The sequence below is a fragment of the Gopherus flavomarginatus genome, chromosome 4, assembly GCF_025201925.1.
Source record: "Gopherus flavomarginatus isolate rGopFla2 chromosome 4, rGopFla2.mat.asm, whole genome shotgun sequence".
Taxonomy (NCBI): domain Eukaryota; kingdom Metazoa; phylum Chordata; order Testudines; family Testudinidae; genus Gopherus; species Gopherus flavomarginatus.
The window spans coordinates 82,390,212-82,405,542 of NC_066620.1; the positions used below are offsets into that span (position 1 = coordinate 82,390,212).

At 45.8% G+C, this 15,331-nt stretch overlaps 2 protein-coding genes across 2 annotated transcripts in view; one reads left to right on the top strand and one right to left on the bottom strand.

Annotated features, from left to right (window-relative positions):
• Positions 1–567, top strand: part of TARBP1 (TAR (HIV-1) RNA binding protein 1) — a 116,624-nt gene extending 116,057 nt beyond the window's left edge. Inside the window, exon 30 of the mRNA XM_050951553.1 lies at positions 170–567. Within this exon, the coding sequence (XP_050807510.1) occupies positions 170–335 (166 nt within the window). The 3' untranslated portion in view covers positions 336–567. The remainder of the gene's footprint in view (positions 1–169) is intronic.
• A 769-nt stretch (positions 568–1,336) lies between these two features.
• Positions 1,337–4,097, bottom strand: LOC127050029 (cytochrome c oxidase assembly factor 6 homolog). Its single transcript, XM_050951552.1, has 3 exons — positions 4,025–4,097; positions 2,910–3,061; positions 1,337–2,085 (listed from the first exon to the last, which is right to left on the bottom strand). Exons 2-3 carry the CDS (start codon positions 3,051–3,053, stop codon positions 1,990–1,992), a joined length of 240 nt encoding a protein of 79 aa, XP_050807509.1. The 5' UTR covers positions 3,054–3,061; positions 4,025–4,097; the 3' UTR covers positions 1,337–1,989.
• Between the last annotated feature and the right edge of the window lie 11,234 nt (positions 4,098–15,331).

A 15,331-nucleotide genomic window follows, 5' to 3' on the forward strand; every position in this document is an offset into this window, starting at 1 on the left:
GCAGCAACTAGTGGTGTTTGCTACTGTAGCTAATTTCTTGTTTTTTCTGTTGTGGGACACGTGGGTTTCTCCAGACAGGTGCATGCTGGAGACAGCATGAAGTGATATTTCTTCTATTCCTTCTTTTCTGGATAAAAGATTTAAATCTTTTTAATTTCCTCCTTATTAGAAATGAACATGAGGGAATCCCAGCAAACCTGATTCAGCATCTGGATGTTTGTGTGGAAATTCCTCAGCAGGGTATCATTCGATCACTGAATGTTCATGTAAGTGGAGCACTGCTGATTTGGGAGTATACAAGGCAACAACTGATCAAGCAAAAACAACTGAAATAACTTCGAGTCTTGTGCCTTATTTGTAATGCAGCTGGATGGCTTTTTATGGTGCTGTAAAATGTTTTTAAACACATGAAATTATTACAGACTCAGGGTGAGTGACAATTTTTAAATTTTGCATGTTATATAATGGTATTATGTACTACAAAAATTGTTTTTAAATGCCTTAACGTATTATCTGATTGTATACAAACTGTTTTATTTGTAATAAATCTTGTTTGTATAGTGCTTACATATGTGTGGGTCTCTTATTGCAGTGGAAGCAACCAGAGTTAACAGACTCTTATCCCCTCGAACACACAACTCACTGACATTTAACTGTTTCAAACAGTGTATTTCAAAATGTAGGGTTTTTACTATAGCAGTCATTCTGGTCACAACAGCTGTAGCTAAGGTTAAAAGGGACTTACATCAGGAAATGAAGTGGTTTAGGAGTATGGGATAAATCATGTCTATAAGTATGTTAGTGAACATTTTTAAAACACAAGTTTTAAACACCTAAACAATGTTTGCTGATCCCAGTAAACTCTATGCTTGGTAATTTATCAAGGTGAATTGTTCAGGTGTAGGGCCCTGTCTTAATACACAATGTTTTCTTAATCCTTTTCCCCTGACAATTTGGAAAATGCTGTTGTTATTAAAGCAGCTGCTATTTTGCCTAAGGACTACCTCACAAACCTTTACTGGAGCAAATCCATTGTGAATAATACAGGAGTTGGTTATATCACTGCCAACAAATTATACAAACAGGGACATAAGAAATCATACCTGTAGCATTGTGTTTTTCACAAATACAGTGGGGAGGGATAGCTCAGTGGTTTGAGCATTGGTCTGCTAAACCCTGGGTTGTGAGCTCAGTCCTGACCGGGGGAAAACTGTCAAGGACAGTACTTGATCCTGCTAGTGAAGGCAGGGGGCTGGATTCAATGACCTTTCAAGGTCCCTTCCAGCTCTGAGATAGATATATCTCCATATTAAAAAAAAAAACAACATACTAATGATTGAGAAATTGTTCACCTACAAATCTCAACTACAATTGTGCAGATGTTTATAAAAAATACATAAATGAAGGCCAACTACATAAGAAAGAGATGCAGTCATTTATACCTCTTGATCTTTATCTAAAATCTTGCCATACAGCAACAGCTGAAATTACTTTGATTCACAAAAATTTTTCAACGAATTAGCATAGAGTGTACCTGCTCACTTACACTGACACATTATCCTCAGAGAAGATAGATAGATGCAGGAGCTTTTTAGAAAAGTTAGTTCACGTGCATAGAAAAAATTGTCAAGTTTGAAAACAGTTCAATATTCTCCCTAAAATATAAATTTATAATTAGTGCATTAATTTCTGGGAAACACTGCTTTTCATCCTAGTTACACGATAAATAATTCAGGTATAGGAAAAATTATATACCATATTTCTTTGATACACACACTTAGTCACTGTCTTTTTCGTTTAATTACTGTTCTCGCATAAAAGCGAGACATTGCAACAAGGAAAGCAGCATGAATTTCTAGCAATACAGTACAGGTTACCAGTTAGGTTTAACTCAAGGAGTTCTTGTCCTATTTCAGTACTTCTCTTCCATCAGATTACTCTTCCGTAAGATTATTTTCATTGATTGTGTTTCAATAAATTGATGCGTAGCTATGACTTTTCAGTAGTTCCAGGAGGCTGATATTCTCCTGCTTGAAGCTGTTCTTTGTATTTTAAAAAGTCTCTTCTTTTGTCAAAGTATTTTACCTGTTTTAAAGAGATCACTTTATGTACATCAAAGCAAACAGGGGTAGTATGGGACTCCAACATGAAAAGTTCTTATTCACACATCAGCTAACAGGATTGCGGAAAGAACGGTCTTTGATCATTATTTAAATATACACACTTGACCAAGTTGATACTGAAAAGTTGTGTATGTTAATAGTTGAGAATGTGAACTCAGTCATTGGAGCAGAAAAAATGGGATGTAGCACATAGTTACATTGGTCTCAAGGTGCCATGCAATTGCTAGCCCTGCCACTATTACATGAGTGTTCTCCCCTTGAGATCAGTGTTTTCACTTATGCAATATTATCCATTAATTTCCCTGTTTATAGGCGTTGACAGGACATTTCCCAAATACCTTGCCAATGGTATAGCAACACAACTTAGACAGAGTGAAATCTACTTCACCAATTATCTGACTAGGCAGTCTTCTGGATTTAATACACACACTTTTGTTTTTTCAATACACCACTCCATGAAACAAATACCCCATCTTTAAGAGGATCTACAATAGTAATGCTTTGCTCACTGTGCAGCAGAAGTTAACTATTTGTTGGGCATTGCTTGTGTGTTTATGCCAGTGTACAAATATTATGGATAGTTACACAACTGGAAAGATTAAAGGGAAGCAGTGTCTGTTAAATGAAAAACCAGAAAATATTACTGTAAGGTATGGCATTATGAATAATGCAGATTGCAGCATTACTTGAATGCTTATTAACTAATTTATTTGCAGAAGAAATTCATTTTTGATACACAACTGTCAGGTTGCATCTTATGACTGGTGAAAAGCTATTAGCACTCACCCATTGCTGTGGACACCTAGATTCAAAAGAACATCTAAGCTTCTGACACCTAGATGCATCTTCCATATTTTCATCTAAGCATTTCCAGTATTCATCCCTGGCTCCCCAGCAAGCCTTCCTTTCCTCCATTGATGGTGCTGACATCTTTATTACTGGCAAAATAAAATAAATTTGTAAATATTTTGTCCCCTTTAAACACTGATCTGCCTATTGCCTCAAGTTTATTCACACACAAATATTGCACTGATTAGTGAAAAAGATCCAGGTTTGAGCACTGGCCTGCTAAATCCAGGGTTGTGAGTTAAATCCTTGAGGGGGCTAGTTGGGGATTGGTCCTGCTTTGAGCAGGGGGTTAGACTAGATGATCTCCTGAGGTCCCTTCCAACCCTAATAATCTCTGATTCATGAGTGAGGCTCTCTGATTCAACTGGCAAGATGTGAGACTTTATTTGTAATGGCTTCAATAACCTCGAGTGTGTCACGTGATCTTGTGCCACAGTAAATGTGGAGAACTAAATCAAATGAATCATATTGTTGATAGGCAGCTGCTGTACGTCTGAGAAGCTTAACCCGACAAGACGTTATCGTCACCAACATTTAATTTTGGAAAGAAGGCAGGTGCTTCACATCAGCCTTCCACTTACAGGAGCCAGAAAGGGGCCGCACGTTAACAAAACGCCAACGCCAGTTACAAATCTGGGTATATGCTCCCTTCAGAAGAGCAACAGGAAACCTCAACTACACTTGAAATCAGTGCAGGGACATGACAACGCTGCCCTAAGGCTCCCCCTTTCCTGGCCCCTGTTACAGTTTAATAACAGGAATCTGAGGTTATTTCCCCAGGCCCCAAACAGATACAAGCTCTGCTCGGGTGGTGAAAACTAAGCGCCTGCGCGGCGAAACCTCCACTCCCGCGAGGGGGGCCCCCGGGAGAGCAGCAGGGAGCCCCCAGGTGCCGCGGGCAGGGTCCTGCCGGATGTACTCGGGGCTCAGAGCGTCTCCCCACCCCACAGGGTGGCTTGGGCCGCGGCACGCCCGAAGGCCGGTCCCGTCTGCTCCGGCAGAGCCGGAAGGCAGGATCCTGGCGTCTGTCCCCAGGCACCTGCCCCACTCACCCGCCGCGTCCCTCCGGCAGCCGAACAGCGCAGGATGTGACCTCGGACCGGATACAGATCTAGAGAGCCGGACGTGACGGCGGCAAAGACAACCCATAGGAGGGGCCGAGATGTCTTGTGCGCATGCGCAATGCTGGGGGGGGGCTGCTATATTTGCGTTGCTAAGAGACGCTCCCAGGCCTAGTAGTGCCACGGCTTCCTGTTCCTCTCGCTCCCGGCCGCAGCGTTAGGCAGCGGATGCTGCAGTCCCACGGGGGCGCCCCGAGGCTGCTGGGTCCGGGGCGCGGCTGGAGCGGGACCTGTCTGGCCCAGGCACAAATATCCTGGTTCTGAGGCGAGGGGGCGGCGCCCGAGCAAAGTTGGCTCTGCGGGCTCCCAAGCTCCCGTCTGTGCCCCCGCGTGCTCAGGCCGGGGGCTGGGAGTCAGGCAAAGCCCCACTGGCGCACAGCCGAGTCCTGCCCCGGGCTGCAGCCCCAGCAGAGGGGCGAGGCGCTTGGTCTGTGCGGGGCGGTTGTACCCCACGGGCTGAAGTGTGAATGCTGAACGTGGCTTGTTACTCGTGACGGACTCCTCTCACCACTTATACACCATGTGACAGCTGGTCCTGCCAGTGCTGAGCCAGGCAAATGTCGCAGCTTCGTGGGCCGACGCTGATCTTTGGTCTTTCACGCGCAGGGTGACCAGATGTCCCGATTTATAGGAAAAGTCCTGATTTTGGGGTCTTTTTCTTATATAGGCACCTGTTACCCCCTGCAGCCCCTGTCCCGCTTTTTCACACTTGCTGTCTGGTCACCCTATTCACAGTCGATGGCGCTGGGTAGCGGGACGCATGCAGGATTCAGGATGCAGCCAAGCATAGGCATGTCAAGGCTAAGCTGGGGGTCTGTGGGCACGTGATAAGACCACAGATTCTACAATGTATTTTCACTGTATAGCAACCTGTTTAACTCCAAGCCATACAGACACGCTGTAGGGAGCTAGAATGACAAACCTGTGACCAGAGTTTCTCATGTCCAAGCTGGAGGGGTGTTCTCTGCTTTGAAGTGTGAAGGCAGACCAATAACTAGTGCCCTACCAAATTCACAGTCCATCCTGGTAAATTTCATGGTTATAGTATTTAAAAAAATTTTGAATTTCATGGTTTCTGATATTTAAATCTTAAATTTCCTGGTATTGTAACTGTAGGGGTCCTGACCTAAAAGAGAGTCGGGGGAGGGTCAAAAGGCTATTATAGGAGGGTCCCGGCATTGCTGCCCTTACTTCTACACTCCCTTCAGAGCTGGGTGGCCAGAGGGTGGCAGCTGCTGGCCAAGAACTCAGCTCTTAAGGCAGTGCTGACGCCAGCAGTAGCCGAGAAGTAAGGGTGGCAATACCGTACCATCCCATCCTTACTTCTGTGCTGCTGCAGGCAGAGGCACTACCTTTAAAGCTAGGCGCCTAGAGAGCTGTGACTGCTGGCCAGAGAGCTGTGACTGCTAGGCAGGCGCCCAGTTCTGAAGGCAGCACTGCCACCAGCAGTAGTGCAGAAGTAAAGGGTGGCAATACCATATCACCCTTACTTCTGCACTGCTGCTGGTGGTGGTGCAACCTTCTGGGACAGGTGCCCAGGTTCCGGGGAAATTTTTTCTGCCAGACAAAAGACATTATATATATATATATAGTATAAGTTTTAAACAATTTTAAACAAACAATGTAATAATGTACTCAGCAATGATGACTGTGAAGCTTGGTTGAGGTGGTGGAGTCAGAGGGTGAAAGAGGGTGGATCATCCAGCTGCTCCTCTTGCTGTTCTTTCCTCTGCCCCAGGCCTGCCCCCGACTTCACCCCTTCCCCCAAAGCCCCACCCCTGCCCCACCTCTTCCTTGCCCTGTTCCACCCCCACCCCACCTCTTCCAGCCCCACCTCCACTCAAGCACACTGCATCCTCACTCTCTCCCCCATTCTCTCACAGAGCATCCTGAACGCCGTGAATCAGCTGATTGCTGCAGGTGGGAGGTGTGGGGAGGGAGGGGGGAGTTGCTGAACTGTGGGGCCGCTGGTAGCCAAGAGGTGCTGGGGGGCTTGAGTGGAGCTGATGAGGGGCTGCCGGCCCACCCTGGTTCCAAACCCCTATTGCCAAATAACATTAAAAGCAAACATTGCACAACTTTAAATGAGTATGTTCTCCAATAGATCAGCAACATAACAATGAAACAATGTTAACCGGGACAGCGTTAAGTAAGGAGTTACTGTACCCAACATTCCTGGGCTCCTTCTGACCAGGGGGTTTCTTGGAGCTAGCCTTTCATGAACCCCTTCATCTCCCACGCAGAAGTGGGGATTATTGCTCGGACAGATCTGTCCCCCAGCCCCAACTCAGGTCATGTCTGATGGGGACAAGAAAAAACAACCCAAATACCTCCCCTGCTCTTCCCTGCTCCTGGGGCCACATGGCACAGCTGCTGCTCCTCAGTTACAGTGAAAGATGGCCCAGAGGTACAGAGGAGGATTAGGTCCCTCAACTGCCCTTTCCACACTCGAACTGGTGATGGCAGCAGTCATAGAGACTCAGCTGGCAACAGTAGCGCCCTTCCTCTAGCTTCTGCCCAACATGCTCTGGTCTCAAGGGCTGTAGTTTAAGTGCCAAAAATGGCAGATAATTGCAGATAGTAGACTTCCAGGAGGTGTAGCACATAGTAAGCAATATCATAATTATGTAGAATATATGAATTCTGATGTATATGCTTACAAATTAGTACAGCTTTCTGTGGTGCTCAAAAACCTCCTGGTTACAACTATAACGGGTAATCATCTTCCAAGAATGTCCCAGAATATCTTGAGGTGAAGTGTTTGGGGATTTACACAGTATTCCAGATCTATGATCAGCTGATGCCTGTTGTTGGTTCTCACTGCTTGGCAAAACAAAGCAGCTGTAAACCCAGTTTAACTGGCCCATATTTTATGGCTGTTTTGTGCTGCTCCAGAATGAAGTAAATCAACCAGAGTGCACCACTGAACCTGGTTGTGAAAGTGAAAGTAAAAAAAATATGATTTGATGTTGATACTTCATATATTCATTAGAAATATTACATGGTGACATTCTGTTTCTTGTTTAGTGTTCATGTATGATATTTTTAATTTAAAAGAACAAGGAAGTTCCCAAACAAAAACTACAATGGCATCTCGGCTGGGACCTCCTAGGGTATGTCTACCCTGCAGTAAAACACCTGCAGTTGGCCCATATCAGCTTACTTGGGCTTGTGGGCCTTGGGCAATGAGACTATTTAATTGTGGTGTAGACATTCCAGCCCTTGGATCATTTTCACCCTTCACCTTTTTCTGCTACATTGAAGAGCCCCTTATTAAATACTTGTTCCCTATGTAGTTACTTACAGACTATAATCAACTCACCCCTTAATCTTCTCTTTGTTAAGATAAATAGATTGAGCTCCTTAAATCTATCACTGTTTTGTAATCGTTTATTAATTCTCATGGCTCTTCTTTAAATGCTCCAATTTATCAGCATCCTTCTCGAATTGTGGGCACCAGAACAGGACACAGCACACCGGCAGCAGTTGCCAGTGCCAAATATAGAGGCAAAATGACCTCTCGATTCATACTTGAGTCCCCTGATTATGCATACCAGGAGTGTAGCCAGGATTTTGGCCACAGCATCACACTGGGAGCTCATGTTCAGCTGATTATCCATCACGCCCCACAAGTTGAGGGATGACAAAACCAGTAGTCCTTTTCCATTTCAGCTTGAAAGGGCAGATCACTGAAAGGTCTAGGTCCTGCTGAAATCTTGCCCTTTCCTTCTCCCCCTGCTTGTAGCAGGAGATCTTTTAGTCAATACACTTGCCAGGAATGCCATTCCAGAGCTTGGGGACGTGTGTGGCTGCACATGTCTTGGGCTGGCCCTGTCATCGTACTTTCAATTGATTCAGCACGAGGCCTAAACGCTGGGACCCCAGTGAGGCCTAAGTGTCCATGTGAACTCTTGTAGTTTTGGCAGGATTCATAAAATTTGGGCTGCAGCTTTGATTTCCCTGGCTGGCTGACCATTTGCAGGGTACTATGAGGAGACACAAAAGTGAGCTTAGCTACAATGTCTCCTAGCGATACGTTTTACAATCCCCCTGGCAAGGATTGTTTTTGAAGCTGCCAATCCTTTACTGATTGCAAAAAAGTCATTTGATTTTTGCCAAATCCACGTTAAGCGCCTCTCTCTGATATCTATGCATCTCCCTTTCCTTTTGTGATTTTGGATTTGGATGGAACCGTGGTAGGATGATCTCCTGGTTGCTATGGAAATCCACACTGGTTTTTGGAACAAATTTGTGTAACGTTTTCCTTGTGCACTTATCAGCAATACCCTCTAGTGGAAAATGCCTGTATTTCATTGGCCGTATTTTGTGTGAACAGAAGGTAATGAGTAAAGCTGTTGAATCATAAAGTGCAATAGTTGAATGCAAAGGTTCAGCTGGAGTTTAAAAAAGGATTTCAGGACTAGATTCAGCTTCTGAGGAGAACTAGTAACCAACTACTTTTCAGTTTTCAGTAAGCATCCTGTCCTATGTCATTTCAGGGCATCCAGATGAGTTGCTAAGGATCAGCCTGCTTGTTTATTTTGTGTAGCTTTGAAATTGTAATCTTCCTCCAGAGCATACTGACGTCTGATTCCTCATCCAAACCTCCTTATAAGAAGCTGAAAATTACTGCTCTAGAATCTTGTTTCTGGATCTACTTGCCGAAAATCCCTTCTTCCCCAAAATGGCTTTACCAGCTGTAAGTAAGACCAGTGAAATATTCCTGATAAAAACTAGCTTGATTAACTCATCAGAAACTGGCTAGATGGGGACCACTTTTAGAGAGAATTCTTAATTGGCCACGGTGCTAAACGGGATCTTCTGTTGAGGTCACTATGGTTAAAGCTGTGAACAATTGTTGCACATGAAAGCAAAGTCAGGCCCAAACCTATTGCAGTGTGGCATATTGACCAGGGAGAGTGTTGTGAAGCTCTTTCTTGCAGGATGGAACTGTGCCCAGGCACTGCTGAACCTGCTCCAGGCTGCTTAAAGCACATTTATACCTTTCAGCCGAAGCAGGGGGCAAGGACAATATGTCTCTGTCCTATATACAGCTCGATCTTGCTTGGAAATGTGACAGAATTTCTGTAATGCAATGAGAGAGTCCATTAACGTGATGAATGACTGCAGGGAAACTGCTCATGTTGAAAAGTGGAGTAAGTGGCACCTTTTTCCCACTAGGCTGTCTGACACAATCCTTGCTCTTCTGTGCATCCAAAAGCAAAACAAAACTGTGATTCTGATTAACAAGGAGGAAGCCTGTGTTGGTCTTACTCTGTTCCGAAGGAATCAGAAAGTATCACAGGCTCTATGTGAATGTTACTCACATCTACTTTGCTTATACTTATGTATCATTTGAATGAACAAGTTATCTGCATCTCATTTTAATGATGTACAATCAGTATATAGTTTTTATATATATATATAGCTTAGTTTTAGAAATATTCTGAAATATTAGAAAAATTGAAGGCCTAATTTAAAGCTGTTTTCAGACCACCTTGTTTTAGCTGAGTATGGGACATCTTGACTCATTTTTCACCTAGTTAAGATTCTTTTGCAGTTTCTCCAGTTTTCTGAATGTCAACTCTTTTCGCTTGTACTTCAGGCATACATAATCATTTCATCTCTGTTTTAATTTAAGAAATAATATAGCCCAAAGAAAATTAAATTAAAAACATGCCAAGAAAACCCTGTTTTATATTCCTGTTTGAGGTCCTGTAGACCCTTGGTGCTGTGTCTTATCAGTACATAAAACCAGTTGCTATAAAATATTTCAGTGCTAGACAGTAACAGATAGTTGATGGGTCCAAGAGCATAGAGCCATGTAGTTGTCCAGCTGTGCTACCCAACCCAATAGGGAAGCATCTGTAACTAGCTTATTCATGAGTGGAGGGGGAAGGAAGGGAACCCGAACACACATAGTCTCTTTGTTTTCCCACTAGGTGAGTGATGCCAGGATGCTCTGGGGAATTGAGACTTGTGTGTCTCGGGTCAGACTGTAGACTGTCTATAATCATGCCTGCAGGCACCAAGGATGGAGCCTTGTGAAAGGTGTTAAGTCAGTGCAGAAGGCCTGGTGGCCTAGAAGGATAAACAAGCTGTCGTCTGAGGGCTCAGTAAAAGTTGAGTGATGAGGTCCCTCTCTCCTATGGTTTGTATGCTTTGGCCAATTCCAGAGTCGCTCCAATTAAATCTATATTCTGTGTGGGGATTAAAGTGGACTTTTCTAGGTTTAACTGAAGTCCTAAGAAGTGCAAGAGGCTGAGAAGGGACAGAACTGATGATTGAATTTCCCAAAATGATTGCAGTCAGTCACCAGGGTAAGGAAAAACTAGGCTGCCCTCGTGACTCGGGTATGCTGTTACCACGGAGAGCGCCTTCATGAAAACTATTGGTGTTGCCAAGAGACCGAAGGGAGGAATTCTGTACCGATAATGTTCTAGGCCCACTGTAAAGAGCAGGAATCTCCTGCGCATTAGGTGAATGTCTGTATAAAAGCAGGCATCCTTCAAATCAAGAGCTGCAATCCAGTCACCTTAGTTTAGAGAGGGGATTAAACAGGCCAGGGTGGTCATCCTGAAGCTTGAATGGTGTTTGAAAATATTTAGGTATCTGAGATCCAAAATGGGTCTACAGCCTCCCTTCTTTTTGGGAAAGAAGAAGTATCTGGAATAGAAGCCCTTCTCCTTGTGTTGAGGCTGAACGGGCTCTATAGCTCCTAGTTGGACAAGGGAGTTTACTCCCTGTCTGAGGGTCCTCTTGTGAGAAGGGATGGAAAGGAATTCTATGGAGTAGCCAATGGAGATGATCTCTAAGAACCATCTGTATGATGTGATATGTTGCCACATTGGGGGAAAAAAACTGGCAACGTGGTCACCGAAGAGGGTGAAGGTATCTGGTAGTGTGGAGGCTGGTTGGTGGCTCTTGAAGGTCCCATCAAAATGACTTTTTGGTGTGAGGCTGGGACTGAGAGGGAAATGATGGCAGGGTGTTCCCTGTACTGAGGGTGTACCCCTTGTTGCTTCCTGAAGATGTTGTCTATATGGAAGTGGCTTGGAGTACTTCCTCCAAGGTGCTGCATGTAAATACCCAAGGAGCAGAGAGTTGCACAGAAGTGTTTGAAGGTGTGTAACAACTAGTCTGATTTTTTGCTGAGCAGATTCTTGCCCTTGAAGGGGTGGTCTTATATCTAGGCGTGAACTTCCTTGGGAAAACCAGAGGCGTGAAGCCATGAAACCCACTTCATGACAACTGCAGTCACCACGGATTGGAAAGCTGTGTCCCCTACATCCAGTAATGCCAGGAGGGGTGACCTAGCTATCAACTTTCCCGCATCAAGAATAGCCTGCAACTGAGGCCTGAACTCCTGTGGAAGCTTGTTAGCACACTCAATTTATTATCCTTAATAAAGTTGTATTTAGATATCAGTGCCTGCTAATATGCTCTATGAAATTGTAGGCTGGTGAAAGAAAAACTCTTTCTTCTGAGGTGATCCAATCTTCTGGCATCCTTGTTGGAAGGGATGGATCTAGATTGGTGCAGTGTATTGTGATCAGTGATTGCCTGGACAACCAAGGAATTCAGGGTGCAGTGAGAAAACAAATATTTCACCCCTTTAGCTGGAACAAAGTACTTTTTCTCCAACTTTTTTTGGAGTCAGGGCACAGGTGGCTGGAATGTTCCAAACTGCTTTGACCAGTTCCAATATGGCTTCCTTGAATAGGGCTCCACATTGCTAAGGCCTGTAATATGGACACCTTGTGGGTAGGGTCCTGAACATTCTCCAGGGCAACCCGGAGAGGCTCTGCAATTCTCCTTAGGAGGTCCTGAAACTGTTCGGGTAGTGATTTTGTGGCAGTGATGAGACCAATGCGGCTGCCTCATCAGAACATGAGGCAGAGATAGCCACAGGGGTTACTCAGTCTGTTCCTCCTCCTCCTCATGGCACTGTTGAGGGAGCTGAGGTTCTTCCCGCTCAGAGTCCTTGAAGTCAGGAGATCTTACGAAATTACTGAGTGTGGGGTTGGGGGCAGGAGGCTCATCCATTCTGAGTCATAGGGAGCATTCTCCCTATCCTTTCACTTTGTGCTCTTCAAATCTCACTAATGTACCCCAAGCTCTCAGGTTGTGGGGGGTCGTGAGGCTCAAGTAAATTTTCAATTTCTTACCTTCTTCCATTGAATGTTTTGGCTGACTCTGGGTCTCTTTGCAGCTGTTTCCCCATAGCATCTCCCTGCTGACACAAACACAGCCAGCTTCGACAGAACAGAAGAAACATTCAAAATAATGAGCATAACTCCAAATCATGGGCTGATGCAAGACTCACACAGTCACTGTAAAAATATCAAGTGTCGAGACCCAGGACTAAAAGTACTAATAAAAGCAGGAGCCTGCCACAATGCAATGCTACAAAAAACAGACCAGAAAAAAGACTTGTGGGGGAGCAGGGCACTTGTCACTACTTCACTGAAATAATCAGCACCATGTTCTGCAGCAGCGGAAATAAGTGACTAAGACGCTGTGATGCTATGTACTGTCCATAGAGCTATTTCATGTACTGTTTTAATGAGCCTGCTGGTTCATTGCTGGGTCCCCTTGGCCTCCACACACACATTTCATGATGACCTAGAGGGCAAAGATTGGGCCACAGGTCACCCCAGGATGGAGGAGCCGGGTCTGCACCTGCTGAAGAAAGGGATGCACTACTGAGCGATCCATAGTAACCAGGAATAGCTAGCGGCAGTGTGAGCAGCAGCCTGTAAACAGCCAGGGAACTGGTGCCGGGGCGACGCTTGGCAGCACAGTCTGAGAGCTGGCAGGCCCGGTCCCTGAAGGGCGGAGAAAGCAGTAGTGCAGGGTGAGGGGAACTAGTCCCTCTCACACCTGAAAAAGGAGAGCAGCCGAAAGGGGAGGCAGCGATGGTTGGGCTGGGAGAGGCCCTTTGGGGCTGCTGGTGTGATGAGCAGAGCTAGTGCCGGGAGGAGGCTGCACAGCAATTACGGCTGTGATATAGACACCTCAGAAGCTGTTGGGTGGGTTGGGGAGTGCGGCCTGCAGCAGCTGGAGACAAGCGTGACACCCAGCGCCTCAGTGCAGCAGTGCTCCCCTTTTCCAACTTGCTCTTGGCCAGGTTGTTGTTTCTTCTGGTTCCAATTCCCTAGGCCTGGGCTTGGAGGCTCTGCTCCCTGGCATCCCATCTGTAGCCAACTTTTCAATTGCGTCTCACAGAACAACCTTTTTGTCATTTCTTATAGCTGGTAACTGTAGATCAGTGGTTCTCAACCTATTTATCATTGTGGGCTGCATATGCGGCCCACAGATCTTACCTGGGCCACAGGCTGAGAACCACAGTGCCTCCCTACTTAACCCTCCTGACAAACCTCTGTGTTCAGCACCCTCTGCCCAGAGACCCCTCCACAGCATGGGGCCAGGAGCTGAGAGCTGGGCGTGGGCCGTGGGGCAGGGACCCCAACCCCAGACCCTGCTGTGCAGGGACCTCCGACGCCCACCATGTGGGGCTGAGGGGCAGCCAGGACCCTGGCACCAGGACCTTGTTGGGTGGGAGCTTGGAGCCCGCCGGGCGGCAGGGAAGCTGGAGCCCAAAGCCCACCGTGTGGCAAGGCAGCCAGGAAGCCTAGAGCCTCCAGCTTGTAGCACATAGCTGAGCTGGGCCACAGCTGTATGCTAATTTAGAACGGCAGCTGTAGATCATTCAGTGCTTTCTTTGGGTCAGCTGCAGACCTGGGGCCTTGCCTCTCACAGGACCAGTTACCCAATCCTAGCCCTCAAAGTCATGCATCTTAAAGCACAGAGAGTAGGGGCAGCAAATAAGGAGACAGCAGGTGTGGCTATGCTGTACAGCAATGTAACAAATGTTGCTCTGCCTTCTGTGTATGTGTAACCCACACACCTCCTCAGTGTGCGGTGCTCTGTCCCCACTTAGAGAGAGATTAATGAGTCTGCTACAGCCTTAGCTAACAGCCATATGGCTTTTAAGTCACGCAGTAGTCTCATGCATTTAGCTCCAGCGATCTAAAAGCACCAGTTCCTGCCATGGGAGGAGTCTACCTAGCAAGCCGTGTGTGTGTGTGTGTGTGTGTGTGAGAGAGAGTGAGACAGAAAGCCAACTTAGCAGCTCCTGCCAACACACGCTCCCTGGGCTGCGAGTTCAGACAGCACACAATGTCCTCCTCAGCTTGGTGGCTTGATCACCTCATGAACTCTTCCCAGTACAATATGCTCTACAACTGATCCCTTTGGGACAGAGCTAATTATTCCCTTCCTTCCTGGCTTCTTCTCAGCCCACTCCTCAACCTCCAGCTCTACAGAGAGGCTTAAATATCATTTAAAACACACATCCTTTGTTGACACTTCATCAAGTCCCATCCAGGTTCTGGTCTTCATCAGGTGCTCATCTTAGCGTGGTGTATTGCATGAAGAAATTTAGGTTGGGGCTTATTGCTGCCGTCAGCCAATTTGGCTAGCCCAGTCTCTACTTGGACCAGCTATAATTTACTCTGTATAAATCATGTGTCTTGTCCTCTTTAGTCAGTCTTGGGAAGGATTTTAGAAACCTAGCATATTTAGTATTCACATTTCACCATAACACAAAGTCTTACTGATGCTGCAGTACCAGGTGCAAATGTCCTAGGTTTAAGCAATATACTGGCATTTAAGGCCTTACTATACATTGGTTAGGAGTAAAATGTATTAAGAAGCTGACATTAAAACGGTTCCAATCCTGTGGGATGCCTGGTTGAACCTATTGGACTCGCTGTCCAATAAAATACAGCGATTGAAGAGGAGCTCCCATTTCTTGGGCTTATGTAACCAGGAAGTGATTTTTTTGGTTCATCATCTTTGGCATTGTTCCTAACAGGACTCTGGGGCAGCTATGTGAAAACAGCAAAACCTGCTACACCACGAGATGTAAGAATTTTTAATTCAGAAGAGGAAAGAGTAGGCTGGTAAACGCTCCACAGAAACAACTGCAATGTTTGTAGGGTCTGTATTTTGGGTAAGCAGGGTGTTCTCCTCCTAGCCAAAAACAGGGTGAAAAGATCAGGCTTGTTAATGTTGTACTATTGCAACACCATGGGCAGTGGGTATAATAGGCTGGGGTGGCCTTGCCTCCCTCGGTACTGCTGCTGCTGATGGACCCCCGGTTGTAGGGTTTTGGGGGGGACGTTTTTGCCCAAAGGCAGGTTCTGGGGTGGCTGAGGAGGCAGTCTGTGCTAT

Coding starts and splice junctions, on each gene's coding strand:
- LOC127050029 (XM_050951552.1), bottom strand. CDS start 3,053: ATGTCAGCACCATCAATGGAGGAAAGGAAGGCTTGCTGGGGAGCCAGG. Junction 2,086..2,909: donor CTAGGTGTCCACAGCAATGG/GTGAGTGCTAAT, acceptor TCTTTAAAACAG/GTAAAATACTTTGACAAAAG.